Source organism: Paracoccidioides lutzii (genome assembly GCF_000150705.2).
Source record: "Paracoccidioides lutzii Pb01 unplaced genomic scaffold supercont2.12, whole genome shotgun sequence".
Lineage (NCBI taxonomy): Eukaryota > Fungi > Ascomycota > Eurotiomycetes > Onygenales > Ajellomycetaceae > Paracoccidioides > Paracoccidioides lutzii.
In genome coordinates, this window is record NW_015440958.1 from 82,036 (window position 1) to 109,673 (window position 27,638).

General features: G+C 42.8%; 9 protein-coding genes across 9 annotated transcripts; 3 read left to right on the plus strand and 6 right to left on the minus strand.

The window, feature by feature from the left end:
* Positions 1-347: 347 nt before the first annotated feature.
* PAAG_04677 (hypothetical protein) lies at positions 348-1,750 on the minus strand (the record flags this gene model as incomplete). The annotated part of the gene is made up of 5 exons (XM_015845336.1): positions 348-1,141; positions 1,220-1,356; positions 1,416-1,464; positions 1,532-1,651; positions 1,708-1,750. The coding sequence occupies 5 exons, from the start codon at positions 1,748-1,750 to the stop codon at positions 348-350; spliced, it is 1,143 nt and encodes a 380-aa protein (XP_015699562.1).
* Positions 1,751-1,996: 246 nt separating this feature from the next.
* Positions 1,997-4,789, plus strand: PAAG_04678 (nucleolar complex protein; the record flags this gene model as incomplete). The annotated part of the gene is made up of 2 exons (XM_002793102.2): positions 1,997-2,278; positions 2,351-4,789. The coding sequence occupies 2 exons, from the start codon at positions 1,997-1,999 to the stop codon at positions 4,787-4,789; spliced, it is 2,721 nt and encodes a 906-aa protein (XP_002793148.1).
* Positions 4,790-5,269: 480 nt separating this feature from the next.
* PAAG_04679 (lipase) lies at positions 5,270-7,201 on the minus strand (the record flags this gene model as incomplete). The annotated part of the gene is made up of 3 exons (XM_002793103.1): positions 5,270-6,313; positions 6,421-6,765; positions 6,968-7,201. 3 exons carry the CDS (start codon positions 7,199-7,201, stop codon positions 5,270-5,272), a joined length of 1,623 nt encoding a protein of 540 aa, XP_002793149.1.
* A 2,114-nt stretch (positions 7,202-9,315) lies between these two features.
* PAAG_11910 (hypothetical protein) lies at positions 9,316-9,657 on the minus strand (the record flags this gene model as incomplete). The annotated part of the gene is made up of 1 exon (XM_015847476.1): positions 9,316-9,657. One exon carries the CDS (start codon positions 9,655-9,657, stop codon positions 9,316-9,318), a length of 342 nt encoding a protein of 113 aa, XP_015702866.1.
* A 1,265-nt stretch (positions 9,658-10,922) lies between these two features.
* On the minus strand, positions 10,923-11,174 carry PAAG_11911 (hypothetical protein; the record flags this gene model as incomplete). Its single annotated transcript, XM_002793104.2, has 1 exon — positions 10,923-11,174. The coding sequence occupies one exon, from the start codon at positions 11,172-11,174 to the stop codon at positions 10,923-10,925; it is 252 nt and encodes an 83-aa protein (XP_002793150.2).
* Positions 11,175-12,760: 1,586 nt separating this feature from the next.
* On the plus strand, positions 12,761-14,074 carry PAAG_04681 (hypothetical protein; the record flags this gene model as incomplete). Its single annotated transcript, XM_002793105.1, has 2 exons — positions 12,761-12,934; positions 13,094-14,074. 2 exons carry the CDS (start codon positions 12,761-12,763, stop codon positions 14,072-14,074), a joined length of 1,155 nt encoding a protein of 384 aa, XP_002793151.1.
* Positions 14,075-14,804: 730 nt separating this feature from the next.
* PAAG_04682 (hypothetical protein) lies at positions 14,805-15,539 on the minus strand (the record flags this gene model as incomplete). The annotated part of the gene is made up of 3 exons (XM_002793106.2): positions 14,805-14,991; positions 15,375-15,403; positions 15,498-15,539. 3 exons carry the CDS (start codon positions 15,537-15,539, stop codon positions 14,805-14,807), a joined length of 258 nt encoding a protein of 85 aa, XP_002793152.1.
* Positions 15,540-16,915: 1,376 nt separating this feature from the next.
* PAAG_04683 (hypothetical protein) lies at positions 16,916-17,842 on the minus strand (the record flags this gene model as incomplete). The annotated part of the gene is made up of 1 exon (XM_002793107.2): positions 16,916-17,842. The coding sequence occupies one exon, from the start codon at positions 17,840-17,842 to the stop codon at positions 16,916-16,918; it is 927 nt and encodes a 308-aa protein (XP_002793153.2).
* A 2,392-nt stretch (positions 17,843-20,234) lies between these two features.
* PAAG_11912 (hypothetical protein) lies at positions 20,235-22,385 on the plus strand (the record flags this gene model as incomplete). Its single annotated transcript, XM_015847477.1, has 5 exons — positions 20,235-20,291; positions 20,574-20,807; positions 21,009-21,299; positions 21,447-21,658; positions 22,142-22,385. The coding sequence occupies 5 exons, from the start codon at positions 20,235-20,237 to the stop codon at positions 22,383-22,385; spliced, it is 1,038 nt and encodes a 345-aa protein (XP_015702867.1).
* Positions 22,386-27,638: the final 5,253 nt, after the last annotated feature.

A 27,638-nucleotide genomic window follows, 5' to 3' on the forward strand; every position in this document is an offset into this window, starting at 1 on the left:
ACCATTTGGCCAAATCAGCTTGGATGGGTTTGTAAAAAATTTACAGTGCTCCAATAGTTTAGATATACAGGATTATAAAAATTAATGTCAACGCTTAATGCTGCATGGCTGCTTTTGGGGGAAAAGGTCCAGGGAACGGGGAAAATAAAAATAAAAATAAATAAAATAAAAATTTGGGGTATCATAATATTTCTCCAAAAACGTGCATGTGCAGTCTTCCCGCATAGATAAAACGGCGTCATTACCAAAATGAAATAAATGCCTTAAAACAAAAACAGCGCTCCGAAAACGCCGGGAACCTCGTAACTATTCCCATCTCCTAATTCATGATGTGGTGGCCTCATGTTTCACCACAGAGGCCACATCAGCCATGATCGTCGTGTCCGCCCCTGTCTTTCAGCTTCTAACTCTTCTTCAAGAAGATCGCGATCAACCTCATCCGCCAACAGTTCTAACTCAGCTTCGATCTCCTCGTCCATCCTACTCCGAACAGGATGTATAATATCGTCTCTCCCCAAAGGTCGTCCACCTTCACTGAAAACCATGGCTTCCCTCCGTCGCCGCCGCAGCGCTTGTTCTTCAGTTGTCCTTTCCTGACGTCGTCGCCCCTCCGTCCACGATGATAAGCCGGCGGTATCTTCACCACCAACCATCCAGACATCGCTATCACTACCGCTGTCATCATCACTATCACCAATTTCGTCATCATATATACTACCTGTATGCTCTTCCATTCTACTACCCATGAGCCCGTATTTCCGCAGCTGATTGATGCCCTCTTGGTGGGAGGAGAGGGTACCGACGATAGAACTCATTACCGCGTCATCTGTGCACCACGTTTTCGTTAAGAGGACCACGTCTACTCTTTTGGATTCGTCATGGATGACGCAGGGAAATGGATATTTCGAAAGCCATCGGCTGATAACGCCAGCCTTTAACGCAGCGGGGATGTTTTCTCTTAGGATAATGTCAAGAGTAATTAGGGCTTTCTTCTCGCCCTGTGGCCGTGTTATAGGAAGAATTGGTGAAACTGAATTGTTGTTCTCTTCTTTATGCTCTGGGAGAAAGTTACACAGACAATCGACAAGGGCAGTATAGGTGGGCAGGTCTTTCAGTCGGCTGGAGACTGACGAACGGGACACTGTGAGCGAGGCACACATAATTAGCAGGACTTACAAAGGTAGAAATGCAAAGGGATAAAATAACGAGGAACACTTACAAGACCTATTGGAGACCAAAAAATATAGAGCATTCAAAGCTTTGTTGCGGAGAGATGGATCCTTGCTTGAGAGGTCTTCCAGAAGTAGATCCCGAGTAGATCCTTTAGTCGATCTTTCGGATATAATCCTTAATGCCCTACATAGTTGTTAGAGTCTCTACCTCGGAGCATACATTCATCATTCCTCATTCCTTACGCTACTCGGAGATCGAAACTCGTGCTTTCAGATAACTTCTGCAGAGTTTCTAATTTAAGAGCTGCAATCGACGTTAGTTATCCCAAATGTGCGTTGAGGGGGAAAACCCTTTTTACCATCCTCGGTTCCTTCACCAATTACCTGGTCATCTTTAGCTCCTTTCCTGATTGCAGTGAGCTCCCTGATTCTATGGAGCTCAGAAGCAATCCCGCGGACTGCAAAGAAGAGAGTGACGCCTGCAAAGAGGATTTAGCTACGTCGAATATAGAGATGGAATGTGATAAAAGCATACCTAGACATAGCCATACAACACGGTCATTATTTTGTGAAGCCATATCTATTGCTGTCCTCTATTACAGCCACTGTTCCCCTTGTTGCAGCTATCGAACGATGTAAAGTCGGTTAAACGTGTTGAAGTGGCAGAATATTAACTACTTACAAATAGTTAAAGGCGGTGAGCCGCTTCTTTTTCCGGTATTAAAATTATGTACTTTCGGTCTAAAAAATATCACTGTTAATCCCAACAACTAGACATTCAACCCACACCTCTTGTGCTCCGTCCGAAGACTAATATCGCAATAATGGCCCCTTCTCAGCTTAAGCAACTGAAGGCCTCTCTTCGGGAAAGCGGCATTCTGGGTCCCCAACAGTCGAAAAAGCAGAAGCAGAAAAATGCTAAGTCCGGTGCGGCCGCCGCAAACAAAATACAGCGTAATGCTGCGCTCGCGGGAATACGGGAGCGATTCAATCCCTTCGAAGTTAAAACGCCTTCAAGGCCCGCAAAATTCAGTTTTGCTACGCGATCGAACCACGAGGCGCCACAGTCCAGACCAGGAGTTACAAAAGGGCTTGGAGAGCAAAGGGTTTGCTTTCCTATTTGCTTATATGTTCTATTTCCTTCCTAGAAATATCATATGCTGACTTATTTGATCTAGAGGAAGGAAACACTGCTTAAAGAAATGCACCGTCGTGGCAAAGTTGGTACACTGCTTGATCGACGATTCGGTGAAAATGATCCGACAATGACCCCCGAAGAAAGGGCAGTAGAACGCTTTGCACGAGAGAGTCAGAAGAAACTAAAGAAGGAGTCAGTGTTTAATCTTGAAGATGAAGAGGATGAGATTGAACTTACGCATTTGGGGCAAGCTCTAATCTTTGACAAGGAAGATGGAGACGATTTTCATGAGGACGATCTGAATGGTTCTGATGAAGATGGAGACTCCGAAATAGCACGAAAACGGAGGATCCTGGTTGAAGAAGACGATATGGAGGGACTGGCTGATGATTTAGAGGATGAGGGGCCACGAGAACGGAAGAAGTCGAAAAATGAAGTCATGAAAGAACTCATCGCAAAGTCAAAATTTCATAAATATGAGCGTCAAAAGGCGAAGGAGGATGATGACGATTTGCGAGCGACTCTTGATAGAGGTCTTCCCGAAATCTTTGAGATGATGAGAGGAGTAAAAAAACCTGAACCGGAATCCTTGCCAAATCCTGATCTTATCGCGACAATGAATCCAGATCGCGCAGCACTCTTAAATGGAAAGGATAGAGACCAGGCTGATAAGGAATATGATCAACGGTTGAAGCAATTGGCGTTCGAGAAACGAGCTAAACCATTAGACCGTACAAAGACGGAAGAAGAGAGGGCAGAAGAGGAAGCAGAGAAGCTAAAACAACTAGAAAAGGAGAGACTCAGGAGAATGCAAGGAGAGAATGACGAATCATCCGAGAACGAGGAAAACGCCAGCTATAGAGAAATGGGGGATGAATCAGAGCGGGACGATGCGAAGGCATTTGGATTAGCTCAGCCCAGTAGCGTGACTGATCTTGGGGTTGAGGATGAAGATGATTTTATCATCGATAGCGACCTTGTCGAGTCCGATTCCGAAGCGGATCTCTCTCTGGACGAGAGTGACATTGCCTGTTCGGCAGATGAAGAAGAATCCGAAGATAAAGAAGATGAATTCATTGGGAGTTTAGTCCTTCCCCCCGACGCAGAAGATGGAAAAGGGTTTGCGGGCACCAATGCGGGTCCTTCCACAGTGTCGGGAAATCAGTCTTTGGCATATACATACCCATGTCCAGAAAACCATGAGCATTTTTTGCAAATAATACAGGCTGCCAAAACTGAAGACCTGCCAACCATTGTCCAGAGAGTCCGAGCACTCCACCATCCTCGACTCCACGGCGACAATAAATCAAAACTTGCTGCTTTTTCGAAGGTGCTTGTGCAGCATACTGCGTTCCTGGCGAATCAACCAAACCACCCACCATTCGCTGTCCTTGAGAATTTACTGCGACATATCCACTCCATGGCCAAATCTCAACCAGAACCGGTGGCTACTGCGATGAGAAACCATCTACGAGAGATGTCAGACAATCGCCCTTTGGAATTGCTACCAGGAGATCTTGTTATCTTAACAGGCGTCGCAACCATATTCCCCACATCTGACCATTTTCATGCGGTCGTCACTCCATCCATGCTTGCAATGGGTAGATACCTCGCCCAGAGCACTATCACCAACATTGGCGATGTTGCGACTGGTGCCTATATTGCAACCCTTTGCATCCAATATCAAACTCTAGCTAAGCGATATATACCGGAATTCGTTAACTACGTGCTAAATGCGATATGTATCCTAGCGCCCAGCGAACCCCAAACCACATTTGGGTTCTTTCCCATTAGAAAACCAACCGCTTCCTTACGAATAATAACCCCATCGAAGCTCTCCTCGTCAGCACCAATCAGAAAACCTGCATTTTGGGATATTCTCTCCGATTCTTCTGCTGACACAGTTGAGCAAGAAACTATCAAATTGTCTTTACTCAGTACCTTTGTCGATCTCCTCGATCAGGCTGCCGACCTCTGGCCCTCTAAATCTGCCTTCTGCGACATTTTTTCCCCAGCCAACCGTGTCCTTAAGCACCTTAGCGAATCCATTAACAACAACTTTTCCTCCACACTCTCCGACCAGCTTCGTAGAATCTGTGACAAGCTCCAGGCGCTGCTTAAGCAGTCGGACCTCGCCCGCCGCCCTCTTCTCCTACACAAACACCGACCTCTCGCGATCAAAACCGCCATACCTAAATTTGAGGAATCCTTCAACCCACACCGTCACTACGATCCTGATCGTGAACGTGCCGAGCTTAATAAATTGAAAGCGGAGCATAAGCGTGAGCGCAAGTGGGCTATGCGCGAACTGCGTAAAGATGCAAACTTCATTGCGCGTGAAAGTCTCCGTGAGAAGCGCGAAAAGGATGCGGAGTATGAGCGCAAGTATCGTAGACTTGTCGCAGAGATTCAGGGAGAAGAGGGGAGAGAAGCAAAGGCCTATGAGAGAGAAAAGAAGGCTAGGAAGACAAAGAGGTAGATTGCATTTTTGGGGGTCATTTTTGGTTATCGTGTTGCTTTTGCTTCGTTGTATATGCTCTATATACCCCCATACCTGGTTACATACTCCTAGATGCGTTGTTCTTGGGAGAGCGAGGGTACGCCTGCCCTCTGATATTTTTCTTATATTTTTCAAGAGGTAGTTTATAAAACAATAAAACTAAAAAGCGCAAGCCGTGTAATGTCAAAATATTGATGTTAGAATCATCTTATTCTTAATTCTCTGTGACTGTCTCTAAACAGGGTATATATGCAGAAATAGTGACATGAGTGAGAAAATGACAACATCCACAAGGCCTGTCTATGATGCAACCAAGTTAGGGAAAAGCCGACCACACCAAAAAAATATGCTACCCTCCTTACGCTGCTCTGCTTAAAAAAATTAAATAAATAAATAAATAAATAATAAAAATAAAAAATAACAGATAGAATGCACTGTACAACAGACAAATACTAAGAGTCACATCTTAAGCTCCACCCCGACCTTAATCAGGTACTCACATTTCGTGAGCTGCCCTTTATCGATCACCCTCGTCTCCGTCTTGCCTGTCTTGACATACAAGTTGTGCAGCACTCTATCACCTTTCTTATTCAAAACTGTCCCCCACTTAGGGCTTCCTTGAGCTCTGTGCGTATTCGGATCATAACTGCGGATGAAACTCGTCCAGTAACTTTGCATAAGGGGCACAATAGGCGCATCGACACCTCCACGCATGTATGACTGTGGTCCATAGCCGTGCACAGGACCCCAAATGGCAGGAAGCTCAGCCGTGTGGCCAACCCCAACGCCTGATTTCGTAGATGGCGGGTCGTCAACGTCGTAGTGAAAGTGCCATGCTTTTTCGTGGTTGCACCATATGCTGCTGGCAAGGCTTAAAGCGAGAGACGGACAATTGTACCGCATATTACCATAGGCATTGCTGGCTTGGCGCCAGAATGGTCCAGAGTCGGGAAAATCATCATTGGTCTTCGGGAAAAGCTTGTGGATTTTGTCCAGGTGCTTTTGCTGCAGGGCTGGAAATTGGTTCTTCAGGAAGTCGTCAGATTCTTTGAAGCTTTTTGTTTTTTTGGGGACGAAGACGGTGCCCTCGTTAGTGTCTGAGCCGAATATCGTAGGAACTTTCTTTATTTTTCCAGCTCCGATGAGCCTGTAGGTATAGTCCGTGATTAAATCGCCATCGATGGTTGGGCTGTACATGAATAATGGCGGGGCATTGCTGCCTGGGAGGGGGTAGGTTTTGTCGAGCTTTTGGATATTCACTGCGTCCATCTTGCGGAGACATGCGAGAGAATCCTTGCCGTTGCATTTCGTATTCTTGACAAGGTTGTCATACATATATTGGCTTTCTTTGACTGTTAACTGAGTTCCAAACGAGGGAGAGCCCGCTGCTGCCGCGTGGAAAGTATTGACACTCTTCCCCCCAAATGCTGTGAGCAGATAATATACGGAGGCAGCGCCGGCGCTATTTCCTCCGATTGTGACATGATTAGGGTCTCCGCCAAACTGAAGATTAAGTTAGCGTAAGAAATGTTCAACTTCACTCCCGGCCAGAGATCAATATTTTGATATCTCTCGTTCGTTGAACAGAAAATACTAGCGACGGTAGATACCTTATTAATATGCGCCTTAACCCATTCAAGAGCCTTAATTTGGTCTTTAAGACCATTGTTAAGACTAGCTTTCTCTTTGATTTCTTTGCCTGCAAGGAAACCGTAGAGTCCAACACGATAGTTGAAGGTCACAACGATGACATTCATGCCAGAAGCCTCGATAATTCCAGTGCCATTCAGCTTTGAGCCAGCAAGGCCGTTGAAACCACCACCTTGAATATAAAAATAAACAGGTAGCTTAGCATTCGGTTTAGCTTTCGACGGCGCATAGACGTTGATGAAGAGACAATCTTCCGATGTATGCTTGTGTGGCACGACGCGGGTTCCCAGACATGCGAGACCGTGCTGTGGAATGTGTCTTAGCCATAGTTATCCTACTGCCAAATACTCACACCACGTCGATCTGGATCAAGAACGAAAAAAAAAAAAAAAAAAAAAAAAAAAAAAAGGAAAGGAAAGGAAAGGAAAGGAAAGGGCAAAAAAACAAAAAAAGAAAAAAAGAAAAAAAGAAAAAGAAAGAAAAAGAAAGAAAGAAAGAAAGACTTACTTGATCAGCAATCTGATCCTTCGTCTCCTTCAGGGGATCCTTCGGTGCTGCGAAGCGGAGATGTCTTAACGGGGGTGCTGCATATCGCATACCAAGCCAATGAGTAACTCCGCCGGGATTTTGTACTCCTCTGTATTTGGCATAGCCCAAGTTAACCAAAGGGTTCACGGCATGTACCAATTGCAAGGCATTCAGAAGGGATATCAGGAGAACCAAAGATGCATATACCGCCATGAGACATATGCAGCAAGCAAAAGAATTATATGCAACAGGAATGAAGAAAGGAAAACATAAAAGTAATTAATGAACTGCAAATAAAAAATAAAAAAATAAAAAATAAAAAAAAAGAGCAAGACGGAGGAGATGATATATATAAACTGCCTTTCCGTGACACCACCCCATGCAGCATGGCATGACTCCTGCAAGAAACCATGTTGCTGCTGTCAGCGATCATTCAAAATAGTAACAGGGATTGAGCCGGCGCGCCAGAAACCTTCCCAAATACAAAATGCAACACCCCTCTGAAAGTGGAGTCCTCGGTGCGGGGGAGTCCATTAATGTTCTATTTTTGAGAAGCACAGTCTTTGCCGTCAATTCTGTGCGAATAGTGTTAATGTATAGTTATTATCGCTATATCTAGATGTTATTGACTAAATATTCAAAGTAGATAGTTAAGTGGCTGTGAGTTTGTCGTAAGCTGTCAGCAAGCAAGACGCGGCAAAGACTCAAAACATCAGCGGGAGAGAACAAAATAGTGTCACTCAAATGCCAAATAGCAAGGGAAAAGCTTAGCTTCATCCCCTCTTTAATAATATTAACTATTATTATCAGTTAACAAGTTAGTTAAGAATCTGTTTCAAAGCTCTTCAGTTCAAGACACGGACATTTTACAACTCTAAAAGGGCAATCCAAGCATCCTAACTCTAACCGAAGAGATAATAAATACCTGAAGTGAAGCTGCCACACAATATGGGCAGCAAGCAGATCGCAGAATTTCGGACGTGGAATTCTGCGGAACGCTCCCCACCAACACTACAAAATAATTGATCGTTGAGGTTTTTGATTTTTGATTTTTGATTGTCTTATTTTAAATATACAGAGGTTATCGATAACTAATTATTCTTACGTTGAAATTAGTTAAATTCTCTCTGGTGGGGGCTGAGTGATTTCCGACGTGGGACTGTGGACTGTATGAACCACAGTTGCCTTTGTATTTGATGAAATAACTCGAGTTTTCCAGTCCAGAGACGGCTTGCCTCAACGTCAGATGATGAAATTCCGAAGCAATTGAAACTTCTTTATGAATAATGATCACAAAATCAACTGAGAGCTGGGGGGGAGGGGGGGGTCCCTCTCTTGGACAGTTGGTTTTTCAGGCGCAGTGAAACTGGCGTCATCGTATATTCTAAGAGCCGTTAACGTCAGTGCTAATATATTGGACACAACGACTGTCCCCTGGCAGAAAGGTTCTGGCTAGAAGCCTTTAACAACCCCATTTCATTTCTTTATCAACGACTCCATGCGTTGCTGTTTCAAGCGCCGGTGATGATATGTTGGCCCTTAGACTTGGAGTTGGATCAGAAGTTAAAATAGTTTAGCCAAGATGCTCTCCGCGGGCTTTGCTTTCCGGCTCGACGATCTAGTTTTGATACTAATAACTCAAGTGAAATATATAGACATTGCTGTCGTTCGATAGCCGAGAGATTAGATGTAACTCAGCATGTTTGTGGAATGGGTAACTGAAGTTAAAGGCAGATCCAACACTGAAACGACAGTGGCGTTGCCCCAAGGAAGTTAACTATGGCAGTTAACTTCCCTAGTGTTCGCGACGAAACTTATCCAAGGAGAAAAATCCTTCATAATATCCGATCCCCATCACTCGTGAGCTATGGGTAAGAAAATGGGGGTTATTTTTATTGCCGCAACTATCCAACCAGAAATAGCACCTAATTCCCGGGTTAAAACATCCCAATTCGGGGGTTTCTTTTATGCTAGTAGTCAACTATGTAATTGCTTTTTCAACGAAATTAGCTTTAGTTATACCGGGGGGATCTGTGGCGCATTGAAATTTGGATTCTATTTTTGGGAAGCCGTCAGATTTCGCGTGAAAAGTCTTCAAATCAAACTCTTGATGTTCAACAACCTTTGACTCAACTTGAACGAGTCAGTTAATATTTAGTTGCCTATGTGAGAATAGCGCATTCAAGGCCAGCTGCCCACCGAGATGGACATACAAAACATTCCCGCCGTTAATCCCGCTCCGCAAACAAACTCTAGGGCCGTGGATTTATGTTCAAATGCCGAAGCCAGATTTGCCAAGGCGCATATCCGTGAAAATTGCATGTTGCCTACCGTCTCGTAGCCTGGGTTTCTTCCCACTCAACCCAATGCCCCTGGACGAGACGGGCCGCCCCAGCAGTCCGCTTGTCTGGTTGTGTTTGCACTGGACGCCACCGTTGCTGACGAGAGTGGCACAACCTTGGGCATGCCCTTCGGCTACGAGCTATTCCAACGTGCGTGTTTTGTTGCCGCCATAGGCAAGGGCGGAATTTAGATCGATATGCTATTGCGTAGATCGAGACTTTCCCGGCCCGGATCGGCGGTGATGCGGGGCCAGCTCGTGGATAGGGGATGGGCCAAGTAGGAGGGGATTGAGGGGCATCGCCCGCAAATATGCTTGGGAGGAGCATTGCTACCAGTATCTTGTTGGCGTTTATTTAATACCTGTATGGTGTTGTTCGGGTGAGCAGGTCCTTGCTGACTCGTAATCAGAGTATCCAGGTAAGGGGCTAGCAACGATGATTGAACGGAGGTAACGAGAGCAACAGAGAAATACGCTACATATCATAGGTTGACTTGCTTGCCATTCCCCATCTCCATTACCACGAATGGGGTGCATTCTCTGTCGATAAGAGGTTGAGAACAGCTCTCTTGAGGATCAAACATCCAATGCCAACTTGCAGGGGGCTGGTATGTGGGGACAGCGGTGCAACCCGAAGTTTTGCGAAAGACACAGCCAACATGACACGCAGCTTCCAGGCATGTTGCTAGTCTGGCATTCCGTGAGCTAAAAGGTACCTGCTATGGCTCACTGATTCATGCTGCTGTCTCTTGTTGTGAGGCTCTGCTCAATTATTCGTGCCCATGGGTTAACTAACTAGGGCTCAGGGGCGTGTCAGGGGAGACTGGCATATCCAAGCCATCAAGTGCCTTTTAAAACCAAAACTGGCCACAATCTTGTCTTCTGATGCTCCTGAAAGATGCTTGAGATTCTCGAACTGCAGGTGTTCAGCTGGAGAACGATTGAGGTTCATCTGCCTTCCTTCACACAGTTTTGCTACCTTATTTTGCTTAGGGAACTGCTGTGGAGCTACGGAGTGGTTAGCTAGTTAGTTATCCAGTTAAGGAGTAACTACAGGGTAGTTAGTTTAGGATAACTAGCATGGATATCCAAAATTAGTTATACGAAGTTCACAAGGAACGCCAGCTTCTTTCATGTATTGTTCCATTTCTTTCTGCCATATATATGAAGGCTTGGGTAGAAGCACGTAGGTGAAGTGAAGGCTGTAGTTAATCTATTCCCATTTATTTCATACGCGCCCATTAAATGGCGGTTATGGGAATGGCACACTTCTCATTGCCTCGCACTCTTCTGGTTCCTTACATCTCCCATTTAGCTGACTGTCATGTCATTCTTTGTACTTTATATTTCTGCCAGAGACAAAAAAAAAAAAAACCTCTGCTAAATGATTGGGGACCCGATGAAAGGTTGAATTCGCAGCGTCTTCTTACGCGGTAAAACGTCGGAGAGATGGAAATTGTGCTGGCGAACAATCAATTTTGAAACACCCTTCCACTGCATATCGCCGTCCAATAGAGGAGTACATTAATTCCATTCGACGCGAATTATTTCTGCGTGCTTCTTAGAACGCGGGGTAATCTTCGCTGGGAACCGCTACGGCAAAACAACCAACCCTTCCTTCAACTTCTCTGGGTCTGGGACAATTTCGTTTCCCTGCGCATCACGGGCTATGCCGAACCCAAAGCCCCATAGCAAACGTGAAATTCCAAGAAAGAGAGAACGCTCTGCAACATGCATTCCCTGGCAAATCTTCCGCCCCGCACCAAAACCAAAGAGGTCATGTTTAGACACGTCCGGGTTCGAGGCAGCCTCACTTGCGGTTTGGAAGTCGTTGAAATAACGCATAGGATCGAAGCTTCTGGGACTACAGATCACAGCAACCGAACATAGCATTGAAGTACAGATGCCATCTCAACGTAATGCTTTAAAGTTGCCGCAGTTCATCTCCTCGTTGTCTATCCAGGCTCCAGTCAGGAAGTATTTCCGCAAAATAATTATCCCACCTGCGGAAGTCGCGCACGGAAACTAATTGCTTTCCGCGATTTTAGCCACATTTCCTGAAGAAGACAGGGTATTTCGACGATGCGGTCCGACGTATTCTTCAATCAATGATATGGTAAATGTCTGACAAGGATGTACGGACAGAACCACACATGATGTATTAGGCCTTGAATGACCATCGGGCGCAGTCGTGGACCAAAGTGCGGGAAACCTGCACTTGAAACTTTCGGATTTTAATTTCCTGCGAACTGGGGAAATGCGATGTAAGTGTGCTTGAAGCATACCCTTTAAACTCATCGCTGTCACCACCCAATTTGACATCGGGTATGCGCTTTCTTGTCGGCCAAAACGCACATGGTTAAGCAACTCTCGTAGAAGAGGTGTATTGAGAAGTCATTTCGAGACATGATAACACGACCCTTGGATATTTAGAACCTCCAATTTCACCCCTCCAACAGGATGTATTTAGAGACGAACGCTCGAGACTATGGTGCATTGCGTTACTATCCCACACAATTATGTGTTATACGAACACCAAACAGATAGGCTGCATCCCCACGCATCTCTCCATATCGATGATGCCACCAACATGCTTGTTTGCGGGTCGCGGGGAGGTTGCCTTTTATGAACTGCTTTCCGAGTCTATAAAAAATCGAAGGGTGAAAAGAGAACTGGAAAATTTTTGGGATGAGCCAGCCAGTTGGAGCGCCTGCTGTCCCAATGTACCCAATTCACAGGTTTTTGGCGAGAATTTTTGCACCACACAGGACACTTCATACGCTTGATGAGAGAATTTGTCGAAATATTAAAATGCCATTTGCTCAACATGTTTCGCAAACGTATCCTTTGGCTTAGGCAAAGGAATCCGATGATATCTTTCACCATCAATTGAAGCAAGTTTATTTACTCGTTATTTCCAGCACCCGCAGAGCAAACCTGGTGAAAATTCAAAAGGTACGTTGTCGAGTGGCTCTGTGGGAAGCTGAAATATGCCCAAGGTTGTGACATCTTCCCAAACCCTTTGTTGAACATAATAATTGAATCAGTTTCTGCATTTATATGTGGAAGCTATGACAGTAGATGGATGCCTTTAAATCCTTAAAGAAGCCTGAATCCAACCATAAGCCGTTATTAACGACATAGTTGCAGAGTGAATCAACATCATCTGTTGTTGACTTGCATCGGGGATCTCGAGCGGAGATCACATGACGTGCCAAGTAATCGCTGACGGAGCTCAAAGCTTCCTTGAAACACTCCGGGGTCTCATTCTGCTGGAGGACGGAAAGAAAGTCGACAACATTCAACCAACCGCAGGCCCTTCGCCAGCTACGGACTATGACAGGGATAAAGATGGATAAAATTCTAGATCCATGATATATACGGTGACTGCGTAATTTTTGGCCATTCAAAGTTTTGGGCGTGGCATAAACATGCCTCACCATCCTTCATTCTCGAAGCGCTCTGGCGGAAGCCAAGGAGACAACAAGAATGCAGAGAACGAGGAGGAAGTGGAGGACTACATGTCGATGACTATTGTCGAGCCACCTAGGCTACAGGGGCGGAAGGAAACATACAGTGAAATGCGCTTGCGAAAGCAAAGGGAGGTTCGTTGAATCCTGCACAATTAACTGACATAAACTGTGTTATCGTTGTCTCCCTTGCTTATATTGTTATGTTTTGTGACCACAGCAAACTGCACCATGCTGCCTCCCATAGACATGTCATTATGAGTTGCTGACAGCGTGTACGCTCCTCATTCGTAGTCTGAAGCTAAGTCCCGTGTCCCGTCCAAAGCAGAGCGGGCTGCTGCTGAGGCTGCTCGAAGAGACTCCGCGCTCTCTACTAGCACTCTTGACCCCTCGAACAAAGGTTTTCAGATGATGGCTAAACTAGGTTTCAAGCCTGGAACTGCCCTTGGAAAAGATCGGTCTCCCGAATACGCATCTGGTGTTGATGAGTGGAACCGGCGACTCACAGAACCTCTAAATGTGGTGGTCAAGGAGGACAGAGGAGGAATCGGGATGGATAGTGAGAAAAAGCGAAAAATAAGAGAGCAAGCTGAAATTGAAACGAAGAGAGTTAAGGCTGAAGAAGGAGATTTTAGAGAGAGGGTAAGGCGTGAAAGAGAAGAAAAGAGGACTGAGGGATTATTCATCGCCGCCCAAAAGGTCGCAGAAAGATTGGATGTTGAGCAGGCTGAAGATGAAGAGAACATGAGCCTTGGTGGCCAAGACCGTACGGAAACATCACCAAAGGATCCTACCAAACAAGGCCTGAAAGCCAATTCCACACAACCATCCATATCTACTGCTACTGGTAACGCAAAGCGCCACACCAAGCCAACATCGCAAATCAACATACTCTATCGTGGCCTCGTCCGCGCTCGGGAGGAGAGTTTGCGCAACCAGCAAGCTCTTCGTGGCCTGTACAAGTCACTCTCCTCCAAAAACCCAGCCCTGATACCGAACCTCGAAAATCTTCCAACATATAGTGATGACCAGCTAGAGCCGGATGATAGACTTGCCTTAGGTCGAAATGCAGAAGGAGAAGTTCTTGAAGTTGAATTGGAAGAAAGCGAAGACGAGGAATTGGCAGAGTTTAATGCCTTAAGCGCCCAGGATCGGTTGTCCAGGGTGGTGATGTACCTCCGCGAGAAATATCGATATTGCTTCTGGTGCAAGTATCGCTACGAAACCGAGGAAATGGGAGGCTGTCCAGGCTTAACGGAAGATGATCATGACTGAGGTAGCCTCGTCATCTGCGTTTAAGTTAGACGTATGATGATACCTTGATATTCCTTGCAGCTGTGTCTTGTTCGGCTGCGAAGTTCTTGAAACGTACGTGACTTAATGGGTGCTAGCCCGCCTTTTTCCTGCTTCAAAATTGCAGGATCTAGGTCATCCATTTAAAACTAACAAGCATTAACAGTTTACCCCCCCCTTCTTTTGCCTTAGTGCATCTGCCATTTTGCCCGCCCCAACTTACCCCATCACCGTTCTTCCGCAATCTACAGGACGAACACAGTTGCGATTTTCCGAACTACTAGTCCAGGGCTTATGTTGCATGCACTGCGCCTGAGTAACATGTTCATCCGCTAATAAAGAGGGTCGGAAACCTAACTGGATTTGTTCAGCGAACTTGAAGTCCTGCTGACACGAACGGCGTTTCCAGTTGAGCAAATAGACACATACCAGCGAATAGAATAGAATAGAATAGAGGGAATATTTTGTGGAATCCCATATAGTTTCGCAAGCACAGTAATGTCGCATTTCACTACACCTTAGCAGCTAAACTAAACATACAGGTGCACTTTGGCCGCATTCTTCATTCTCACCAGATGAAACTCGAGCTCCTCTCTCAGAAATGAGCCTTCCCCGTTAGCCCATATATCTTGGTAACGAAACAAAACATTTTGTATCCCAACTTTGTGCCTGCACTGAACCCCAACTCCCATTTCCGACCCCTCAACCCAACTCAGTTGTTCCCCTTCTTCATATTCTCCACGTCATGCTCCATCATTTTGTCCAGGATGGCATTTCCCTCCTCGAAATCGTCCACACCCATACCGAGTCCGTACGAGTGCTGGAAGTTTTTTCGATCTCCCCATCCTTCCTTGACAAATTGGTACTTGGACGGAACGCTCGAATTGGAGGTGCTGGTTCTGGCAACCAGAGAGAGGTTAATGGTAAATTGTGTCAGCGATGTACGGTACATGTATAAGAAAGGAGGATGTCGGAATGATGAAGACTAGAAGTTCTGTTGGACAGGTAGACATCAAAAAGGTCTTTATGCGCCTTTTGTGTTTCTGTGTGCATGCATGTTTTAAATCGGACCGGTGCAATGGGGTATTCTTATGCAGTTGTCCAGCGGCTGTTTCCGTTTGACAAATTCGTTTAAGACAGGAACAAGATAGAGGAGGGACGACATTATATCTTTCTGTCTATAGAAATGAGAAATATCAAGGCACCTTGAGGAGATGATGCTCCCCCCTCTTTGTGTACATGTGCCGTACATGTGTCTCTTATCTATAATATGTATACGTACTTGGTATCACTTTTGGCATGCCCAGGAGCCTGTAATTCAGTTAGTTTAATGGCAGACCATCTCCGTATTGCAGAAGCTCCCTGGAGGAGATAAAACACAAAACTAGTCTAGATATGTACATACCTGCTGTCCTCCACCCCCTGTTTTCTTCCCATCCGATGGCATGATAATTCAGTCTGCCTTCTCAAGGAATGGCTTGAGGTTTTTGGCCTCAGTCAAAGTCTTGGAAGCACTGAAAAGCAGAAACCCTGATCCCAAATCGGACCTAGAAGTTCGTTTACGTTCCGAGATGGTTTGGTCGGCAGATACCTTCAATATTTGGAGTTTTGTGGGGTGCTGTGTTTATTTATCATTTGGCAACCCGCAATGTGAACATTGGAAGGTAAAGAGTGGGTAAACGGGGGAAAAGTGGGAGAGAGCGAATGAGTGGACTCGATGATCTCTATCATAAAATTTAGTTCGGAGCTGCTTGGACCCACATAACTTCGTTATCTGTTGATTTTATATTCATACCATTTTCTCCCAATCAGTTCAATTCGAAGGCAATCAGTGTGTGATTGCAGAGAAGGCTCGTCGTCTCCAAAGACAAAAAAGGGGGAAGGAAAAGATTAACTACAATAAAAGAAAAAACGACATGCGCTGAATCATCTATGTACATCATATATCAAGCTATTAAATTATATGATTCTAGAAAAGGAACTAGAGCCCATGAGCTAACATAAAACAGCAAACGAATGGCACGGGGTATAAATGGGATGCATCTGTAGATTACCGTCCGGGACGCTCAAAAGGCATGAAGTATATAGAAAACATGGACAGGATAGTCAGAAACAAATCTCCATACATAAACACGCTCTCTCTGGCACCAGAAGAGGGACAATAGCATTTCAACGACAGAGATTTACTTAAATCGATGTATGTATATTACCTACTCGCGCACTTTTTCTCTTCATCTGGAGGATTACCGAAACGCCAGACGCCATAACACCTCGTTAAAAACCAAAAATAAAACCAAAAATAAAAATAAAATAAAATAAAATAAAAAAATAAATTTGGAATGAAAAGAAATAAATGAAATGAAAACAAGAAAGAGAGGAAGGAGAAGAAGAAAGAAAGAAAAAGAAGATCCAAGTAAGAGCCAAATGTGCCGTTTGAGAAGATATTGCAAGCTCGCATGCTGCCACCACTGAGGCCGCTTGTCGATACTTTAATCTGCTCTCGATCAAACATCGATTCTGGCCTGGAAATTGTATGACCAAGGACTCATAAAAGTTCCATATGCGTAACTATGCCTCTGTTTTCTTCGCTTCTCTGGTTCATATAGCTAACTCCCTTTTCCCGTCCCTAAACTTATTATATTAATCGAGCGGTAATCCGTGCTCTCGAGCGGGTTTGAAACATAAAAAGAAATGAGATGCAGAAGCTGTCGGCTAAACGAAAAAGAAGATAAAGAAAGAGAAAGAAAGAAAGAAAAAGAAAAGAAAGAGAAAAAAAAGGGGGGGAAAAAATAGCGAAACTCAAGGATAAGTCCCATGAATGAATTATGCACCTCCAGCAGCTTCTAAGGCGCGCACGAGACATTCCATAAGCTCTTTGAGTGACCGCCGCTTGCACTTCTGAATAGTCTGCATGCATTCGCGGCAGATTCGCAGGCAGCAGAATGTGCATCGCCAGCGAAGCAATTGGTCTTCTTTCAGACAAGCCATGCATGGCACGGGATAGACGGAGTTGTTTGAGGCTGCGAAATAACGATGGGATTGGTAGCAGGAGAAATGGACTTTGGTGAGCGGTGGGATGAGATTCTTCATTAGTCGCGGCTGTTTTTGGGAAGCTGGTCTGTTCCCTTCCGGAGTGGGTACCGGCGCATTGGGTTTCATGGTGGATGGTTCGGATGGCATTTCGGTTGTGATTAAGAGTTCTGTCTTTTGAGTGCTGGTGCTGCTGTTCCTACTACTGTTGCTGGCACTTCTGGCGCTGCTGGTGCTGCTGCTGGAATTACTCGCGGCCGTTAGTGGGGTAGTGGGTTTGTTGAGTCTGCTCATCTGGTCTGTCCTGACTTTGGTTGGCTCTTGCGAGTATGGTGTCAGTGGTGTGGGGGACCCTGAGGAGGATGGTGTCATGATTTTGGAAGATGGGCTTGTAGGATTAGAAAGTGGGACGAAGCTCCTTGATTTCCTAACGACCATAGACTGGACATAAGGTTGCCGGTTGTGATGTGCAGGAGAAGCGTATGGGATCCCCAACCGTGTGCGATGCTTATCAGGACGTCTGATGGTGGTCGTCTGTGATGATCCAGATCGAGACGGGAGCTGCTTTCCTTCAAAGGCAGAGAGCTGGACTGTAACAATTGACAGCTCGGAAGGGTCCATCCCCTCCGTTATCGATCGTCTGTATCTGCGTGAGAGAAGAGCCTCGCTCGACAAGAGCTTCAAATCATGGAGAGCAAGGCGATCGTCAATGCGCTGCATAATTGACAAAATTGGACTCTTCTTCCTCTCTTAGTAGCTTACCAGGTTGAAATTTGATCTCGATCCTGCGATGTAAGTTACAGCCTGATATGATCAAACAGTTTTCTTATCTTTGTTGGAAGAGATCATAGGAGGATTGGAACATCGCTTGTGATGTTGACGTGACTATAACACTCTACGAACAGAGTATCATTATGAATACAAGGAGGTTGAACTTTGACCGCCGTGGTGAATGCGACGGTGAATCTGTACTTTTGCACAACAGTTTAAAGGTCAACGATTCACATAGTTATAATTTTGGAGTGCAGAATTTCCACAAGGACGGGCCCAGCATGAATATTTGTCACCCCCACCCCGTCACATAGTTAAACGAAATCAACGTCTGACAACCAATTTGCTCTGTCCGTGCCTGGCCCAAATAGATATAAACCTAATCCTCTCCTTAGCGCGCCATGCGGTCGATTCCAAAGAATCGCAAACGGCCGGGGCAAAATGGCAGCACGAAAATGGTTTAGCAGCCTTATTAGTGGCTAGCCATGGGCCGCCATAGGTGAATGTGATATGATATGTATGGACTATCACCACATTTGAAGGACGATACGATAATAGCTAGGGCGCTCAAATTCGAATATTTTGCCACTTGAGATTTCAGTCAACGTGACTGGGAGTGTAAGAAAGGCGTCTCAAGCATTGAGGTATAACTTGGAAAGTTTGAAGTCAAAAGTTTAGTTTAACAATAGCCCCAACGCCACAGAGGGAAGAGGGCTAGGGGAACATTGGCGCTACCTTTAAGCCGAGTTTGACACGTTCAATTGTTGAAGGTGAGGACCGAGTGAAAATTTCATTTACCAGATTGTGCGGAGTACTTACGGGGTGGCCTTGTTGCTCTGCGAATCTGTCCTGCATATTCCAACTATTAACCCGAATTCGGATGTCGAAACATGCAAGAAATATTAACCAACAGCAGGAAAGAAAAGGAGGATGTCAACGTATGACAGCGGTCAAAACCAGAAACTCAACCAATGCAATTGACTTTGGGCATTCGGAACCAAAATAATTCAGCGGCTGCAGAGCATCGTTGTCTGCCACTGGTTCGTCCACCCCCAAGGTTGAGGCTGAGATCTGGGGAATAGGAAAACGGACAGAATATTTAATACACGTGGACCAACAAACTGCAAGCAAGCTTCCAAGGTTCGAATACAAGCTCTCGATATCCCACCACCCATTGCTTCGAGCATCGTTCGATCGTCGTTGCTCAGAGCGGGGAGCTGAGTATAACTTCTGGGTGATAGTGGATATAGTGGATATAAGAAGGGCATTCTTTTCAATGTGGTGGATTGTGCAATTATTGCTGAAGAGACGCAAATATCCCAAGTCCCCGTAAACGTCACGTGTCTCTGCTTGATTGATTTGATTGATTAACTTCTCAAGTTGACATCTGCACATCATTAAGGGCAACTGATCTAATAGCTGTCCAAACAATGTAGTTAACTAATTAATTCTCAACTGATCGGCACTTCAAATTTGCAACGTGAAACTACTTTCTCAACCCTTTTTCTCTTGATGTGTTAAAATATTACCATTTACAATAAATAAAAAAGAAACTCTATAGATATAAAAGGTGGACGCAACTTGCAATTCCTTCTTTGAAAAATAAAAAAATTAATATCTCTATTTGTGAAGTAGCAAGACTGCACTGTGTTGACTAAATGAAAATTACTTCTTAAATTTTCTTTTGTAAATATATAATAAATTATTTTTCTATTATATAAATTTTATATAATAATTTTTTTTATATTAATAAAAGATAAAATTTAAAATTAATTAAATATTATATTGATATGTAGTTAATAAAAATTATTAAAATTTTTTAATTAAATTTTTTTTTATATATTTTAAATAATATATTTAACTAAATAAATTATTAAATAAATAAAATTAAAATTAAATAATTTAAAAGTATTTATTTTGATAGTAAATAAAATAAAATTAAAATTATTTTATTTTATATATTATTATATAATAAAAGATTATCTTTTCATCTATCTTTTATTGTATAATTAGCGTGATTTCATTAGCATATACTATATATAATATTATTGACTAAATGATATAATATTATATTCTATTTAATATTAGTATATTATAATAAACTAAGTTTAATTAAATTATATAAATTTTTCAGCTCTGTCAATATTATAAAATTTCTCTCAGCATTTAGTTTTCAAGTAAAAAGAAACATTATTACATGTTGAGCATTCAGATTTTGATGTAAAAGTGTTAGGCTCAGCGCCCGACCGAGCCCGACCGAGGCTCGGTGCCCGGTTAGACTCGACGTCGGATTAAGCTCGGCGCCCGGTTAGGCCAAATATCCTCACATGATCAAATGACCATGTGGGTGGTTATAACCCAGGCAGGCCTCAGCACCTCTTTCATCCCATCAAGCTTAGTATTTCATTATATAGCAGTTAGCAACACAGAGAGTTTCCTTCTTATGCAGCTTGCATTCACTTCCTAACATAATACTAAGCTTCATTCTACTCCTTCTACTCAGAATTGAGTAGAACCTGCTCAGTGAGAATCTGACAGCACAACATACAACAGCAACTCATCTCCCTTACTACTCACCAGAGAGACCCAGACCAGGATGGTCATCTCAGACTTCCAGCCCTCTGAAAAGACCAAGAGAGACTGATGATATGTTCTAACTAGGCCAACTGATCAATCACAGGTCTCACTTGAAGAATTTAGACAGATGATTCACTCAGACAAGGATCATGTCTACAAAGAGTTAGCAGTAATCTTTGACAGCATCTTTAATGATGAAAAAATGTTGAGAGATACAATCACACATCTGAAGATGGAATGGAACAATGTCACTGACCAGATCACTGTCAAGCAAAGTCAGATTGATGAGCTAATTGCTGAATGTGATGAACTTAATCACATTCTGATCTGCATGACAGTCAGCAATCAAGTAGCAAGTTGAGATGTTACCCTCTCTGAGACTATCTGAAGGTCTGTCAAGATTGATGACTCAAAACACCTCACTGACAGCAAGGAGCCAAAATTTGAACACTGGCTCTCTCAGATGAAGAACAAGCTCTGAGAGAATGCTGATCACTACTCTACTGAACACATGAGAATTGCATACATTGAAAATCAGACTGATGAGGACACAGCACATCACATTGTGTCCTGTATGGAAGAGAACCATCTCAAGCAATATCAGACTGCAGAAGAGATATTTGAGCATCTCAAGTCAATATATGAGGATGCTAACAAGCTGCAAAATGTCAAGAGTGATTATCACAAGCTGATTATGTGCAATGAGAACAATTATCATGAATTTGTCACAAAATTCTTACATCTGGCAGATGAGGTCAAGATTGTCAAAGAGAACTATAAGACAGACTTCAATGACAAGCTGTTCTTTGACCTTCAGAGGATGATGACAGTAGTCAATGCAATCATCAATATATATGCTGAGTTTTAGAAGATCTGTGCTCAGGCAGCTCACATTCTTCAGACAATCAATGTCATTCAGAAGTCAAAGAGCTTGTGAGAAAATGAATCTAATATCTTCAAGCAAAACATCTCACAGGTCTCTGACAGTCAAACTTCCCACAGCACCTCAGCCACAAAATTCTCTATCATAAAGAAAGCCTTGAGTGCTCATTCAGATATTCAGTGCTACTACTGCAAGGAGAAAGATCACATTGTCAGAAACTGCCCTGTGAAGCAGAAGTCTCAACAGGTGATCACTGAGCTTACAGAGAATGACACTTCTGAGCCTTCAGCAGATTTGAGAAAAGAGTGAGCCTGAGAGAAGACTTCACCTCAGGTAGTTCAATAGTCTGTGAGAGGTTTGAGATGAAGAACTTGATTGAGGGAAAGAGCTTTAATGTCTCAATTAAGTTAGCTCACAATGGAATTGCTACTTCTACAAATTCTCTCACTGATACTGAAGCAAATGATGTGAATTTTATTGATACCTGATACACTATAGAATTGGTGAGATTCTTCAATAGGAAGTTTCAGGAACTCCCATTCAAATGCTGCATGAAGGGATACAATGATGCCTCTGACAGGGTGATAGACCACACATTGACTCTAAACCTCTGAGTGAATGGCTGGAGATTCCGGAATGTTCCCCTGCTGGTGACAGACCTAGACCAGTACCCTGTCATCCTGGGATGAAAGTGGTTGGCAGCATAGAATATATGGCTAAATAGTGTCCCAATCAATACTGAAGCATTCAGACTCTAAGCCTGAGCATCAGACAGATGCAAAATGAAGAGAGATCAAACTGGACAAGAAGATCAGACAGGAGCATCAGACTCAGCTTTGCAGATTGAAAGAGACCAGCTCAGTCATGACATCTAAGACAAGGCAGGGACTGACCTGGGAGGAGACAGCATCACAGATGATGGATATGAACTTCATTGAGACTGCTTCTTTCCACAGTTATATGAAGAACAAGAACTTGACAGTCTTCATAACCAGTCTGTATGAAATTGATAAACAGCTTGAGAAGAAGTGAAGTTTAGTGAGAGCTGAGGAGAAGTCTGATGAGAAGCTGATCAGCAACTTATCAGAATGATTGAAAGGTCAGGAGGACTGTTTCTCAAAGAAAGCATCAGATGAATTACCTCCTCTACAGAAGAATGTTGATTTTAAGATAGAGCTTCAGTCTGACACTGATCTCATTCAGGACATTGGACATGCACCTCTATATAAGATGAATCTGGAGGAACTAGAAGCAGTAAAGATCTACCTTGAAATCAACCTAGCAAAGAGCTTTGTCATTTCAAGTTCAGTCCCCTACACCTTCTCAATCCTGATTGCTCATAGTGAGAAGAAGCTATGATTCTGCATTGACTTTCACAAGCTGAATGCTATGACCAAATGAGATCAGTATCTCTTGCCTCTAATAGATGAGCTGATGAACTGACTCAATGAGACAAAATACTTTACAAAGCTGGACATTCAGCAGGGGTTCTATCACATTCAAATGGACTCTAAGTCAGAGGATCTGACCACCTTTAGAACCTGCTACAGAATCTATAAATACCAGGTGGTCTCCTTTGGCCTTACAAATGCCCCTGCCTGCTTTCAACAGTTTGTCAACAGTATCTTCTTTGACTACCTGGACAAGTTCATGACAGCATTCATGGATGACCTTCTAATCTACAGCAGGACTCTTGAAGAACACAAGCAGCAAGTGAACCTGATACTGAACTGATTAAAGACAGCAGACTTGCAAGCTAGCATCTGAAAATGCAAGTTTGCTGTTCAGAGAACAAGATATCTGAGATTTATCATTATCACAGAGGGGATTGAGACAGACTCTGAGAAGACTGCTGTCATCACAAAGTGGCAGATCTCAATCACAGTAAAAGATGTTCAATCATTTCTAGAATTTAGCAACTTCTATCAGCAATTTATAAGGAACTATAGCTGAATTGCAAAATCACTATATCAGTTGACAAAGAAGACAGTTCCATTTGTGTGGACATCAGAATGTCAATCAGTCTTTGAGAAACTGAAGAAGCAGCTGGTGAAGACTCCAACTCTACATTACTTTGACTCTGAATGTGAAATCTGCATTGAGACTGATGTCTCAAATGAAGTGATGACTGAAATACTGAGTCAAAGATTGAATGATAATCTTTGACACTCTGTGATCTTCTACTTCAAGTCAATGAATGATGCAGAGCTCAACTATGAGATTCATGACAAGGAAATGCTTGCAGTCATTCAAGCATTGCAGAAGTGATGAGCTGAGCTTGAGAGACTACAATAGAAAGAACAATTCAAGGTTCTCACTGATCATCATGCACTGAAATACTTCATGACAATCAAGAAGCTGAATGCATGTCAGACTCACTGAGCAGAATTCCTTTCTCATTTCTATTTTGAGATTAAGTATCAATCAGATAAGGCCAATCTGCTAGCTGACATGCTGAGCAGACCTGAGCAGGTTAAGAAGCAACAGAACAGCTGTATGCAGATTCTTCTAGAATCAGAGATTCTTGATTCCCAGATCACTTTCTCTATGAATATTGCTGACATCAACTTCTCAGAGAAAGAGAATATTGCTGAATGCATAGTGTCTTTAAATAAGACAGTCATCTCAATTGAGCCTTTGCAGCAGCAAGTAGAAGAGGAGAATAGCCTCTATACAATAGAGGATAATATGTTGCTCTACCATGGAAGATTGATAGTGTCTGTTCAGAAAGAAACTCTTATAGCTGCTTTACTAAAGGAAATTCATGATCAGACCTCAACAGCACACCCAGAGAGATGGAAGACTCTGGCTCTGGTTCACCCCTGCTATTGATGGACCACCTGATGAGCAGATGTCTTATGCTATGTTCAGAACTGTCATACATGCTGAGTTAGTAAGATCTCAAGGGACAAAGCTCTCAGCCTGCTAGAGTCACTATCAATACCAGAACAGGCATGGCAGCATATCACAATGAACTTCATGAATGTGTCAAAGAGCAAAAGTGGCTGTGATGTCATTCTAGTTATAGTCTGTCAATTAAGCAAGAAGACAATTTCAGTTTCTATCATCTGTGAAGTTACAGCCTGGGAGCTGACTTGATTATTCATTCAATTCTACTATTTCTATAATGGAGCACCAGACTCAATTGTCTCTGACCACAGTCCTCAGTTCATATTGAACTTCTGAGATGAGTTCACAGAAATTCTAGGCATAAAGTTGAAACTCTCAACAGCACATCACACACAGACAGATAAGCAGACAGAGACAACAAATCAGTATATTGCCATGCACCTTCACTCATATGTTAATTACTATCAAAATGACTGAGATGAGTGATTACTCATTATAGATCATGCTTCTGCAGTCATCTCAAACATCTTCACTGGAATCTCCCCCTTTCTAGCTGCAAATGAATATGAGTCATGAACATCATTTGACTGGAGACCCCTGCCAAGAGAACTAAGAACAGAGAAGAGAACAAATCAAAGAACTGCTCAAAACTTTATTAAACAGATGAAAGAGATCTGAAAGTGAGCAGGCAAGGGCATGAAGACAGCACAGGAACAGATGAAGAGACAGACTGACAGACATCATCAGAAACCTGACTTCACAGTGAGAGATTTTGTCTACTTGACATTGAAATCATACAGAATTGACTGATCAAGCCATAAGCTGACAGCACAGAACACAGGCCCCTTCAGAATCCTAGAGAGGGTGAACAACACCTATAGACTGGACCTCCCCACAATCATGAAAATTCATTCAATCTTCTCCTCAGACAAGCTGTGCAAAGATTCAAGAGACCTCCTACCAGGGCAGACTGTCAAACCACCAGATTCAATTGAGATAGATGGAGAAAATGAATGGAAAGTGGAGCATATATTAGTCAGTCAAATAAATTGAGGCAAACTGCAATATCAAGTCCACTGAAAGGAATTTGATGAGGACTCATCTTGATACCCAGCTCATGACTTCAAAGAATCACCACACACCATATGTGACTTTCATGAAGCTAACTCTACAAAAGCTGGACCCTCAAGGTGACTAGATGAGTGGCTGAAGGCATGGGAGACAGACAGCTACCTGAAGGATGAGGTTGATGATGACCTACCAGCATGAGGACATGCCTGTCCCTAGACCAGGGGGTGATGTTAGGCTCAGCGCCCGACCAAGCCTGACTGAGGCTCAGTGCCCGGTTAGACTCGATGTTAGATTAAGCTTGGCGCCCAGTTAGGCCAAATATCCTCACGTGATCAAATGACCATGCGGGTGGTTATAACCCAGGCAGGCCCCAGCACCTCTTTCATCCCATCAAGCTTAGTATTTCGTTATATAGCAGTTAGCAATGCAGAGAGTTTCCTTCTTATGCAGCTCGCATTCGCTCCCTAACAAAAAGCTTATATACTTTTTTACTAATCTAGCTTTCATATGTATCAACATCAAATATAAATTGTAAATTTTGATAAAATAATTTATTGATAAATAAGCTTTGAATTTGATTACTTATGGAGTAAATCATTATGAACCTTCATATTGAATTTAAAAAGTTGCTGATAGAGCTTCTCACAGAAGCTTATATGAGTAGAAAGCTGTGAGGACACTAATGTGGATGAACTAAGTGTCAAAAGGAAGCGTGAGAAGCTCTATAACTAAAATTGTAAGAGGGTAGGTGTATAGGCACTGGGAGCATTATAAAGGAAAGAGGATAGTGATGGATGAAATGTATGTGTAGGATTGAATAGTAGCAAACCACTGAATCTTTCAAAGAAACTTTGGAGATTCAAGGTATTTATATACATAAATAAGTAGCAATAAATTTTATCTCTAATCTTCTATGAAATGGGGAATTAGCAATGCAGTGATCTGAATTTTCATGAAGTGCTGATCCTATCCTCCAGGAAGTGCTAATGTTAAAGGACTGATTTTTGAGAAGTGCTGATCTATGCTGATCTTGAATGCTGAATTTTGAGATAATACTGATCCTATAGTAGGTGCTGATCCTAAAGTGCTTTGATAAATAGTATGAAGATAAGTGCTTTAGTAAGTGAGTGTGAGAATCTAGAGAATCTAATTCTAAAGTGCTTTGATAAGCAGTATGGTAAGCAGTGTGAGGACAAGAAGCTAGTATAGAGAGTCTTGACATCACAAAAGCCTAGAGACACTCTGCTGCTTTATATATATATACTAAAGTCTTTACATATTGACAACAACAGCATTTAGAATTCAATAGAAAATAGATAATCAGATTTAATAGTTAAATTTATAAGAGTCATAGAAAGCTCTATACTGATTTACTAGATCAACTTCATTTATACTATAATTATAGTCATTAATAATCTTTAAAATTTAAAGATTTTTTTTAAAATTAATTTTCAAAGACTAAATGAACTATATAAGCATTTATAGAGAGCTCTCTAAACTATCTTCAAAATTATTCAATAAATATATTTAAAGAATGAATAGTAGTAAGAGTATAAGAGGCTGAACCTCTAGATTCACTCTGGCTGGCTGACTCAGCCTAGCCATCATTTGCACATGCACACGTGATCATGCTGCATGTGCGCACGTGATCATACTATGTGAGCTTGCTTAAGCTCATGTTCTTATCTCATTCTTTTCTTCCCTTTCTCAAGCAATTCATTCTTGTTATATAGGAGGACTAGCCTTTAGTTCTTAGAGCTTAATCCTCTACATTATGAATTGTTTCACTTCTTTCATTGATAGGCCACTGGAAGTCTTAATTCTGTATTATAAAGCTCAGCAAACATACTGACATATGATAGACTATTGAGAGTCTTAAATTCTGCATCATAAAGTTCAGTGATAGCACTGATATATGAATAGACTGGGTTAGCAATCATGCTAACAAACAAATGAGCATCATTGAAAATGTCTAGCTGAATAAGATAAAGTGACAGACTTGTACAATGAATACATAAATGAATCAACACAAAGTAATGAGCAGGGACACCTTCAGCAGCTTTGAACAACAATGGATGATCTTTCTTCAACAGCAGAAACAGGTCCAGTGTGAGAACAGAGATTTAATAGCAGCTCAGCAAGCTGAAATAGCTAATCTACAACAAGCTTTGAATATCTCAACATCAATTCTTTCTCAATCAAACTCATAATCATTCATTGCAGTCAGAAGACCAAAGACTAAGCTACTGGACTGTGAGAAGTATGATGATTTTAATCTGAAGCACTACTCTCAGTGAGAGCTAAAGCTTCAATTAAAACTTAAGATCAATGGAAAAGCTTTATATAATAATGAGAAATGTGCTT